This window comes from Pinus tabuliformis, chromosome J (genome assembly GCF_031772625.1).
Source record: "Pinus tabuliformis cultivar Carrire ecotype Pingquan chromosome J, CPIR1, whole genome shotgun sequence".
Classification (NCBI taxonomy): Eukaryota; Viridiplantae; Streptophyta; class Pinopsida; order Pinales; family Pinaceae; genus Pinus; species Pinus tabuliformis.
In genome coordinates, this window is record NC_142295.1 from 243,021,780 (window position 1) to 243,034,453 (window position 12,674).

General features: G+C 40.3%; 1 protein-coding gene across 1 annotated transcript in view; it reads right to left on the reverse strand.

The window, feature by feature from the left end:
- LOC149226658 (uncharacterized) overlaps positions 1 to 12,674 on the reverse strand; it is a 230,011-nt gene that overhangs the window by 162,655 nt on the left and 54,682 nt on the right. Inside the window, exon 2 of the mRNA XM_089380260.1 lies at positions 11,246 to 12,219. Within this exon, the coding sequence (XP_089236386.1) occupies positions 11,246 to 12,219 (974 nt within the window). The remainder of the gene's footprint in view (positions 1 to 11,245; positions 12,220 to 12,674) is intronic.

The following is a 12,674-nucleotide window of genomic DNA, read 5'->3' on the forward strand; positions in this document are numbered from 1 at the left end:
ATATACATATGGTTTTTCTGATGGGTAAATACATATATATACACGTCTTGCATCCATCTGCTTCCTTCATTTCTCCTCCGATGGCTCCCGATGACCCTGTTAATTGCATGCATATAAGCTCTCTGATGACCCTGTTTCTCTGCTTCCTCTGTTTGCTCTGTGTGCTCCTCTTCTTTGGCATATATATATGACATATACATATATGGCTCCTCTATAGCTCCGATAGCTCTATTTTGGCATATATTTGAGTTCTGCTCCTCTTGGCTCCTCTTGGCTCCGTTTGCTCCTCGAATATTGCCATATTGACATCAATGACAATTTGTGTCCAACACGGATTTCAGAGAGAGTTGTGTGTCCAAATGAGGAGTGGACAGCGTCTATAAATAGAGATCTGTTCCTCCTCCTTTAGACCGACTTGATTGTCTTCTAGGCCGACTTACATTATTTTCATCTTTCATTTATCATTTTGTTGCTTGTAGACTTCGTTGCTACTAGAAAGGATTTCACCATGCTTGGAGGTGTTCCCTTGAACTTGTATGATGTCATACATGATGTAACATGCCCTCAAAGGGTCTTATCATAATTACATTTTGACTTTGACTCTCTAAAAGCACTTCAAAATGTGCTTGACCTATTTTCAATGAGCAAGAAACTCATTAACAAATAATACAAAAATAATTTCTCTTTTCTTGAATAAGTACAAATATCAAAATTACATTTATGAAGACCTAGCCTAGTTACATTTCCTTCAACACAACGAGCTATTACACTAAAATGTTCTGCCAAGTATTTCTCCCAAAATGCCACCTTAAACGTAATTAATTGAGTCAGACCCATTAATAACTCTGTTTTTTTGAAGTTGTCAGAATGCAACGGAACGAAAGGCAAACTGTGCGGATGATGGAATATACCAAGAGAATGCCATCAGACCTCATAAAAACTCCTCAAAACCCCTTCAAAGTCCCCTAGGCCCACTGATGATACCAACCTGCACCTATGACTTGTCTGCCCACAACTCTGAAAGTCTATCCTAACCATGCCATAAGGAACACCAGAAAAAAGGAACATCACACGTTTTCTGGCCAAATTGGGCAATTTGCACTTGTTGGGGGTCAATGGGGGTTAGTGGATTCAACCCAAACCCTTTCTGGGTTTATGTGGCTTTATTTAGAGGAATCTTTGGCTAATTTTATAGAATTTTCCGCGAAATATTCAAGCCGGAAATCCTCATTCTTATAGCAGGGCGTATTGCTAATTAGTTGGTAAATTTGCATCACTTTGTGGGTTCAGTTTTGGCTTAGAGTGACCCAAACCCTTTCTGGGTATTTTGGATATGAAGAAAGGTATTTTGGGTATGAGGAGTGGAACTCATGGCTGCAATTTTAGAGCATTTCAGGCATTATTTTGACTAGAACATCCAATTCCATTTGGCAGTCCATAGGAGATTTTCTGGGTAGAGCGTAATATCAGTTTGGAGCCATTTCAACAGTTGGGTCAGCGAGATTTCATTTGGGTTTTGCGTAGCTTGCTTGGCAAGCCCAGGTTCGATTGTTCTCTCATTTTGTACTCAGATCTCCCCATATTAATAAAATGGCTCATATATTTTGCTCATATCTATTGGTGTTCTAATTTGGGTGCTTGATTTTATATTTTGCTACTTGTTCCTAGTTCATAGCTCTATATTTACTGTTATTTTCCAATTAGGAATATTATAGTGGTATTAGAGCCATGATCTTGGCCAGCTGTGGGGTAGCCAACTAGATCATGAAAGATTTGGGCATGTAAGCACAGTGACAGGTTAAACCATGGACAACCCATGGCTCAAGGAAGATTTAGTATGCAGGAATTCTGGCGTGGAATTCATTGGAACAATGAGAGATTGGCCCAGTTGAGAAAGGTGTCAGACTAGATCCGTCCTCATCCTCATAGCAGAGACACTAGAGGTGCACAGGTCGTGTGAGTGTATTAAATTATGGTATGTTCTATGCTTAGAGCAGTTTACTTCAAATCTTTTTATTAGCCACTGTTTAGCAATCACATAAACATAAAGTAAAGTGCAGATAGAACATTAAACGATTGACAAAAAACAAGCCAAGACAAGAGACACAAGATGTGGTGGCTAGCCAAGGACAAACCCCAATGCGGGGAAACCCTTTGATCAATTCTTCTTTAATCTTCAATAGTTCAGCAGAGAGAAATAGTACAATTTAGAATTCTGTAATTTTATAACAGCAGCAGCAAACCCTAAATCAGCAAAGTCAAACTTGGTCAAAGCACACCTGGATTGACTTCTAGTCAACTTGAAGAACTCGGTCTTCAATAGCTATCTTCAACAACCCAAAACATTCTGCAATACTCAGTCAAACAGCAGTCAAAGTTCATCAATCTTCGGTCAGCCCTAACCAGTCAACTTTCAAGTCAACGCTAATCAACGCAGTCCCCAAAAAGTCAGCGCAGGTCAGCCCTTGGTCAATGCTTGGTCAATGCTCCATAAAACAACCCAACACTTGGTCAACGCAGCCCTAGAAAAGTCAACGCTGCCCAAAAAGTCAATGTTGCCCTAAATCAGTCAACGTTGCCCTAATTCAGTCAACGCTGCCCTAATTCGTCCTTCTTCTTGCACGTGTGAGAGAAGCTGCTCCTTTGTTGGCCCAATAAGATGAGGAGAGAGAAGATGAGTTGAGATGAGATGAGTTGATAATGAATCAACCTCACTTGTACTTATATGATTCGCTGGGCATGTGTGCCACACATTTAGCTGCTGGCCGACCTTGACAATTTGTCAAGTAAATACAAATAAATTCATATCTCCATAAATACTTGTCGGAATCGAATGATCTTTAGATCAATCCTACACCTCTCGACAAGAGGAATCTAGGAAAAATATCAGCTGCCATAAATAAGGTGACCCACATGGAGTTTGGCCCTAGTTGCCAATTTTAACACTCCCTCTCAACTAGGGAGAACTCCATCTGCTAATCCGTCTGACCGTCGGTACTATCCCTACCATCAAATGCATTGCCTTGCACTGCTTGGCTCTGCTCTGCTGAACTATGAAGAAGAAGAAATGATCAAGGATGTATCATACCATCCTCCACTGACCCGAAGTCAGTCTCAGAGTGCGTCATACCGCTCTCACTCATCCCAGATCAATATCATTGATCCCAGATCAATGGAGGTCATCCTAGCATAGGGAGTACAGTAGATACAACGATGTGTCCATCGATAGTACTACTAATGGTCCCTAACCCCATTTCCCTACTCATTGATCAGATGAGAGGTACTTCCCATGAGTCCCAGACTGCATGGGTAGGATGCCTTGACAAGAGAACTAATCACCTTGTCCACAGGAGAACGAGTCATCCTGTCCAACAGTTGCCACAGGAGAACTAATCATCCTGGCCCACAAGAGAACTAATCATCATGTCCCACAATCGCCATGAGGTGTCATAGGGGAAGGTTGAACCTTTCACCCTGTATAAAGCACACTACCAGGGGAGGGTGAGTCGCCCTGTGGTCACATGTCGCTCCAAGAAGTACCCCGCGCCCCCCTGGAGCTCCCAGAGATCAATGTATGCATCATACACGACCCTCATAAGAGGGTCTCTCAACGACACCAAGTTGTTCTCAGAAAGTCAAGAATTTGACCTTTCCCAAGGGCTTCGTCAAAATGTCGGCGACCTGCTCATCTGTACCGATATGTTGGAGCCTTATTGCTCCCCGCTGCACCATATCCCGGATATAGTGGTACCTGATATCGATATGCTTGGAGCGATCATGAAATACGTGATTATCTGATAAACGAATCCCGCTCTGGTTGTCACACAGGATCACAGTAGTATCCAATGTAAATCCAAACAACTCACTGAAGAGCTTCCGTAACTAGACCACCTCACAAGAGGCCATACTAGCAGCAACGTACTCTGCCTCGGTGGTGCTCAAAACCACCGACTTTTGCTTCTTGCTCATCCAGGATATCGAGGCAGATCCCAAAGAGAAACAACATCCAAAAGTGCTCTTTCGGTCCACCACACTGCCTGCCCAATCAGCATTGGTATATCCATGTAGTCTCACATTTCCAGCAGTGTATCTCAACCCATGAGTGATTGTGCCACGAAGATATCTCAACAGATTCTTGGCACCAATCCAATGTGTGTGGTGAGGCTCAACCATATGTTGACTCAATGTGTTGACTGCAAAGCATATATTCAGACAGGAGTTCACCAAGAACATCAATGCTTCGATGAGTTGACGATACTCGGTAGCATTTTGTAAAACAGGTCCGACAGCACTACCGCTTAACTTCTTGAAGTCAAGCTCCATCGGAGTAGTCATGGGCTTGCAGTCTACCATACTGAATCTCTCCAATACCTTCAACACATATTTTCCTTGAGATAGGAAAATCTCCCCTAGTTTCTGCCAGACTTTCAGTCCTAGGAAATAGTGCATCAGTCCTAGGTCCTTCATCTCGAACTTAGAAGCCAACTCCCTCTTACATTAGTGAATGACAGGGTCTACACCTGTCAGAAAGAGGTCATCAACGTACAACACCAGTATGAGAGATTTGTCATCTTCAACCTTAAAGTAAAGGTTAGGATCAGCTTCACTCCTAGTGAAACCCAGCTTCATCAAGTAGCTATCGATCCTCTCATACCACACTCGGGGTGCTTGCTTCAGCCCATAGAGGGCTTTCTTCAACCTGCACACATGAGATTCCCGATCATGAATCTCAAATCCTTCGGGTTGCTCCACATAGACTTCCTCTTTGATTGAACCATGCAAGAATGCGGTCTTGATATCCATATCATGTAGGTTCCATTCTTGCGAAGCAGCAAGGGCTATGATCGAGCGAATGTTGGTATATCGGGCCACGAGCGACAAAACAAGCCTTAACTATTATATCTTTACCATTGGATCCTTAGGTATAAACAATTTTTAAATACGCAATTACAATTGTAACTAAATTCTAAAGATTAATAGTATTTTAATACTATTTATTTGGAATTAATTAATTTAAGAATAATAATAAATATAGATTTTTAATAAATATAATGACCATTATATTTATTATATTCAATTAACTAATAATAGTAGGTTTCGGTTAATAATAAAATTATTAGTTTGACTAAGTCAAAATTAGCCGTTACAATATAACCGTTGGGATCTCTGCACACTCTATTTAATCAGGCTTAGCCAGATCAGTCCTTCAACTTGTCCTGACGATGAACCACACTGGTTGGTTCGAAACGCGTCGACAAAAGATTGATTATGTGATTTTGCCGAAGACTATCTTAACAAAGCCTTGTACTTTTCAACACTTCCATCAGCTTCATGTTTTATCTTGTAAAGCCATTTCGAAGTGACAACGACTTTGTCCTAAGGTCTGGGGACCACATCCCAAACATTGTTTTTCATGATGGACTCATATTCCTCAGTCATAGCATCCTTCCAGACTTGATGTTTGACAACTTCTGCAAATGATGAAGGCTCATTTTGGATGATCGTGCTCATGATGGTCAAGTATCGCTTATACCTGGTCGGCTTCTTATCTTCCCGAAAAGTCCACCTGGGTGTGTCCTTCAGCGTCATCAAGTGTCGCCCTAAGCCATGAAGGCCTCTTCCTAGAAGAGGAAGGCTCTTGCGGAGGGGGGTCAATAGGATCCATAGGTTCTTCCACATCGGGCATCGTCTCATCTTCCTTTTCCTTTGGTTCCCTAGTGTCGGCTTCTTTAGATTCCCTTAGAGTAGGAAGATTGTCAACTTTGCTAAGAGCCATATCTTCGTCAAAGGTGACATCATGGCTAATCTTGACTTCCCTTTGACCAACCACATAGATTCTATAGCCCTTAGTATTTTCGCTATAGCCCACGAAGATTCCTTTCTTTCCAGATGCACCCAATTTATTCCTTTTCTCTTTCGGCACATGAAAATATACAGGACTTCCAAAAATTCTAAAATGAGATACGTCAGGTTTCTTACTAGTGAACATCTCTTCGGGAGTCTTGGAACCCAATGCTTGATGAGGGCATCAGTTTTGCACATATACGACGGTATTCACAGCTTCAACCCCTAGAAACTTCGGAAGTCTTTGATCATGGAGCATAGCACGGACAGCTTCCACAATCGTACGATTCTTCCTTTCCGCCACACGATTTTGCTCAAGAGTATATGGTGTTGTAGTCTCCCACTTAATGCTAGCCTCTTTGAAAAAGTCATGGAACTCATTGGATTCATACTCAGTCCCATTATCAGTCCTTAAGGTCTTGATCTTCTTTTCGGTTTGATTCTCGATCGAAGCTTTGAAGTGACGAAACCAAGAAAACACTTCATCCTTCTTTTTCAAGAAGTATATCCAAGTCTTGTGAGAATAATCATCTCTAAAAGTGAGGTAATATAAATATCCTCCCAAGGAGTTCACAGGCATCATACCAGATATGTCTGAGTGAACCAATTGCAATATATCAGAGGTCTTGCTTTGGCTTGAGGGGAATGGTCCCCTCTTGATCTTTCCTTCGGCACATCCCGGACATACACCTTCTTGCTCTAATTTGAACTTGGGCATCCCAGTCACCATTTTTCTCACATCGGATAGAGCTTTATAATGAAGGTGAGCAAGCCTCCGATGCCATAGTTCGAATAGAAAAGATGTGTCACAATACATGACACCCAGCGGACTTCCTCCGACCTGATATAATGAATCAACTCGAAACCCAAGAGTGAAAGCATCTTTAAAGTTCTTTTTCCATGCACGTACCTTGCCATCGATGAAGGCCAACATGTAGCCTTTGTCTTCCATTGCCGAAATGGACACCAGGTTCTTTTTGAGATCAGGTACATATAGGACTTATTGTAAATGAATTGTATTTCCTTGATTCAATTGAAGAGTGACATTCCCTACGCCTTTCACAGGATATTTTGAGTTGTCCCCAAGAACAATTTCCAGGTTGGTCTCCTTCTCTATCAAATTAGAGAGAGCTTCTTTGTAACTAGTGAAGTGCCTTGAGGCATCACTATCAATAAGCCAATTTCCCAGCGAGTCCGAGGGAGCAGTAGTAGAGAGGGCCGCTGGTACATAATATTCATCTTGCTTATTGTTAAAACGTTAGATTCATACCTGGAGTTTCTTGCCTTCTTGAAGGGTTGACCTTTTCTTTGATTTCCAACATTCCTTTTACCTCTGCCATTGGACCTGTCATTCCTTTGATTGGCTTGAAAGTGATTTTGATCATCGTCATGGTGCGGGTCCCTTTTATCAGAGCACTCCCTCGCATAGTGGCCCATTTTTTTGCAATTGTAACATCATCCTTTTCTTCCACCTTTCGATCTGGCCTTTCCTTTGGATTTAGCCCTGGAATAGTTTCTTCTTTTAGCATGAGAAGAAAAGGCAGAGGGATTGCCTTTAAGTGCAGGCATTTCTTGCTCTTCCATCCTTGTTTCTTCTTGAATGCATCTTGCCATCAATTCCTCAAATCTAGGAATTACATTATTGTTGAGAAGAGTAGTCCTGAATATATACCATTCAAGTGGCAGCCCTCCGAGAGTTGTGATAGTCATTTCCCTGTCAGGAACTACTTCCCCAATAGATAGGAGATCATTCTTGATCTCGGTGATCCTTAAGAAATATGCTTGCATACTCTCATATTTGCCCTTCTTAATTTCCTTCAGCTTATTTCTAAGGAACAAAACTTGATTTGCATCATTAACTTTAAATAAACTCACCAGTCTATCATAGATTTCCTTGGAGGTGGTCAGCTCGGAAACATAGGCCACCAGGCGCTTGTCGATAGAGTCCCGGATGATCTTCTTTGCTTTGACTTCTCCCTTGGTCCACTTGTTTCTTGCAGCAGCGGATGCATTTGATGGAGGCTCAACAATTCTGCCTCTCACATGGTCCAACACTTCTTGCTCTTCTAATGTCAGATCAAGAGACATCTTCCATTCGTGATAGTCAGACTTCTCACGGAGTTTGTCTTCAGTGGGGAAGTGTGCTGAGGACCCCATGACTTCTTTAAGATTGCTTCAATAGCCTTCGGTGATTGCTCTAGCTCTTGCTCTTGCTTGGGCTTTGTCTTCACCTCACCTCTGATACCATGTTAAATTATGGTATGTTCTATGCTTAGAGCAGTTTACTTCAAATATTTTTATTAGCCATTGTTTAGCAATCACATAAACATAAAGTAAAGTGCAAATAGAACATTAAACGATCGACAGAAAACAAGCCAAGACAAGAGACACAAGATGTGGCGGCTAGCCAGGGACAAACCCCAATGTGGGGAAACCCTTTGATCAATTCTTCTTTAGTCTTCAATAGTTCAGCAAAGAGAAATAGTACAATTCAGAATTCTGTAATTTTATAAAAGCAGAAGCAAACCCTAAATCAGCAAAGTCAAACTTGGTCAAAACAGCGCTGGATTGACTTCTAGTCAACTTGAAGAACTCGGTCTTCAACAGCTATCTTCAGCAGCCCAAAACAGTCTGTAATACTCAGTCAAACAGCAGTCAAAGTTCATCAATCTGCGGTCAGCCCTAACCAACCAATGCTAGTCAACTTTCAGGGCAACGTTGGTCAACACAGCCCCAAAAAGTCAGCGCAAGTCATCCCTTGGTCAATGCTTGGTCAATGCTCCATAAAACAGCCCAGCACTTGGTCAACACAGCCCTAGAAAAGTCAACGCTGCCCAAAAAGTCAATGTTGCCCTAAATCAGTGAATGCTGCCCTAATTTAGTCAACGCTGCCCTAATTCGTCCTTCTTGCATGTGTGAAAGAAGTTGCTCCTTTGCTGGCACAATAAGATGAGGAGAGAGAAGATGAGTTGAGATGAGAGGAGTTGATAATGAATCAAACTCACTTGTACTTATATGATTTGTTGGGCATGTGTGCCACACATTTAGCTGCTGGCCGACCTTGACAATTTGTCAAGTAAATACAAATAAATTCATATCTCCATAAATACTTGTCGGAATCGAATGATCTTTAGATCAATCCTACACCTCTCGACAAGAGGAATCGAGGAAAAATATCAGCTGCCATAAATAAGGTGACCCACATGGAGTTTGGCCCTAGTTGCCAATTTTAACTAGGTGCAACCATCTACACCATGTGGGGAAAGTCGACAAACTCGGGGCACTGGATCTCCTCAAATGGAGTAGGCAAGGCAGTGACAATTAGAGGGTGAGACTAGGGGGCGCTTTTCCTGGTGGAGACCTGGCTTTAGATATCAGGAGCCTGAGGAGGAGGTTAAGCATAAGGTTGTGAGCACACTGGAGTGTGAGGAGTGTGTCGATATGTCTAGTGTGACGCAGGAGTCACCCTTGTTGGAGATCCCTTTGGTTGCTCCGGTTGACACCCTAGTGGAGAGAGTAGAGCATACACTTAGAGGGCCACCTTTTGATGAGGTACCACCCATGGATGAGGTGCTGTCCCTTGTTGAGGGATCCAACAATGGATTCTTAAAATAAAATAAAGAGAAAAAAATTTAATTTTATATATATGAAACCATACACATATATAATAGTATCAAAGTTATCAAAAAAATTGTTGAAACTGAAAAAAAAAAATCCAGACATATTAAAAAAACTCCTGCAAAATAATGCAAAAACCATTCTGCACAAGCATGTGAACTAAAATAAAATGCAAAATCATTCTGCACAAGGATGTGAAAAATCAGCGAAAGTATGAAGAGGCCACGTGAACATTATAAAATGATATAATTTTATTAAATGTTCAACAAATAACCACAAATAAATTTAAAATGACCACAAAATTTTTATCAAATGTTCAACAAATGACCACAAATAAATTAAAGGAACTGAGACCTGTGAGAGAAAAACAAACGACCACAAATAAATTAAAGGAACTGAGACCGGTGCGAACAAAACAAATGCTCATAAAGAAGTGCTAAGCAAAGTGTTCCCACACATCAAGTAGCAAAGAGAATTATGCCAAAACAAAATCACACAAATTGAATTATATTCGAAAAAATGAAGAAATTCCGAAGGAGTGGGACTCACAGAAACCAATCCAGGGTGGTGCCGCGAACACCTCACCAGTGCCAGTGGCGTGCTGCATGTCACCACTCCTGGGTGATGCTGTCCCAAACGATGGGGTAGATGGTGCATTGTGCGGTAAAGGTAAATTCAAGTTTGATCACTCAATATTTTGTAGGTGAGATTGGATACTACAGACAATCAGTTTTTCATAAAAAGGCATATTGTTTTCTTTTGCTCTTGTAGGCAGTACCAAATATGTAGACAAGTATAGCCACTACTGCTGTACTTTAAGTGAAATATCAAAATACATAACAATCCAATGAAGTAATAGCATTTAAATATACATTGCAATCAGGAAATAAATGTGTGAAATTGTTAATGCAGGTTTATCCACTCAGAATCTAGTAGGTATAATTGGATATTACAGGCACTCAGGCTTTTCATATAAAACTACACTAGTGAAATTACGTATCTCTAAGCTTAATACTAGTGAAATATAAATCAGGAGCTCCCTACAGGATTTTACCGTGAAAAGCTTTTACATTTTCTTTTAAACATATTTACAAAATAAGTTCAAACCTTCCCACATGAATTTCATTGGAAGTACACTTTCTTTTCAAAATTGAGTCCTCAAGAAGTGGCTTCGTTTATGAGAAAACCCAGACCTTACACAATTTTACTTTGCGCCAAAAAGGTCACGTTTCTACACGAGACTCTCAAGAGAATTATTGCTGCCGCTTTGTAGTCCTCAAGAAGTGGTTACTTTATGAGAAAACCCAGTCCTTACACAATTTTACTTCTGCGCCAAAAAGGTTACATTTCTACACAAGACACCTAGAGAATTATTGCTACCCCTTTATAAGTATATTCTACATTAATATGTTGCATCGGAGAGGTTTTTATTTTCAAGCTTCTTTAAAAGAGATTTTATTTAATAATACTCGCGTTTATAAATGCTTTCTAATAGCACACAAGTTGGAATGATAATAATCAAGGAAGAAATGCAATAAAAGAGAGATATCTTACCTAGTGTGTGAGGGGGAAAATAAAAAATAAAAATTCTAAAAACGATATATTGATTGCAGCAATATGAGATAATAGGGATATAAAATAAACAATGACAGAGAGAAAGAAGAAGATGAGCGTGACAAATTCTTCTAAGGTTTTGAAATTCACGTTGCCTCAAACCAACACTGATACAAAGGAGAGTTGCAAAGAAACTGAAAGATGGAAGAAACCAACAAGGAATACCAACCATTATTGCAGCCTCTCTTGCATTGACAATAAATCTCAAATCCTCCAGATTCATAAACCCTCAACGTACCAAGTGTATCTATCTGATTCAAGCTTGTACATCCACATTTCATCTCTATAAACCCATATCCTTGTTTAATATCTGACATGTTAGCTAAACCGTTATATAGTCCTATTATTTCACAGTCCTCAGTAGCCCCACAAAGTTTCTCTTCTATCACTCTCACAGTAGACATTTTCGCTGGAAACTCTCCACTGTCCACTGCACCGTTCTCTTTCTCATTTCCATCTCTGTCACTCTTACATTCATTTCGTTCTATCAATTTCACTGTCGACATCTTTGCTTCAGACTCTCTACTGTCCACTGCACCATTCTTTTTCTCATTTCCATCTCCAACATTCTTACATGCATTTCTCTCACCATTCTCTTTCTCATTTGCATCTCCAACACTCATACATTCATTTCTTGCTCCCATATTGATATGAATCTGATGGATATCAACCTCTTTTCCATAAGATTTTGTTGGCTCTTTGGCTTCCCTTTGTAAATATAGACAGGTCACATTGCACGGTTCTTTAAAGTCTGGAAAGATGGGACTACTCTCACAGTTCATGCTTAACATGTTGTTCTGAAACTTCTCATTGACTTTTGATGAGCCATTAGACTTTGTTGAAATTTCACTTCTCCTTGTATATGGTTCCATTTCATCATTAGAGCCATCTGGATCATTTTTCAATTGCTTCAAAGGAAAAACTTCAGAGGACATCCCAATGCTATTTAAAGGCAGAGCTTCTTCCCGAGCATTCTCTGCAGGATTTGCACTTTCTACTACAACTTTTGCATCTGAGATTACTACAGATTCAGATAAGGTCAAGTAATCCGTCTTTGGTGGTTTCAATTCAAATTCAACCATATTTTGGTTTTTTTGATCTCCTAGTTCCCGAAAAACTGATGAACAATATAAACAGTTTGTCCTGCATAAAACAGTGTATTTTGAAATCAGCCATTTTGAAGAGAATGTTTTAGAAAGAAAGAAGAAATTATATTAATGTCCATAAGTGACCAGAATAGGTCGATTGTATTAGGAAGAAAAAAGATTTACAGCAACAACAAAGATGGCCTAGAGCATCTCCAAAACATTCTAGAACCTAAGTAAAAGAAAGAAGGAAAGAGTAGAACACAGAACACGTGCTTGCAAATACAAGCAGAAAATCTCAGACATAATCATCTCAATAATATCTTTGTTGTTAAACAGAACATCTCATACATAATCATCTTAATAATATCTTTGTTTGCTAAACAGAACATCTGAATCTAGAGAGCCTGACCTCGAATCTAGAGTATTGCTTGCTTGCTGTAGCAAGCCCAGGTGCACACATTCCATCTCATTGTACCCAGATTTTCAATGGAAATTTAATAAGATGGCTCA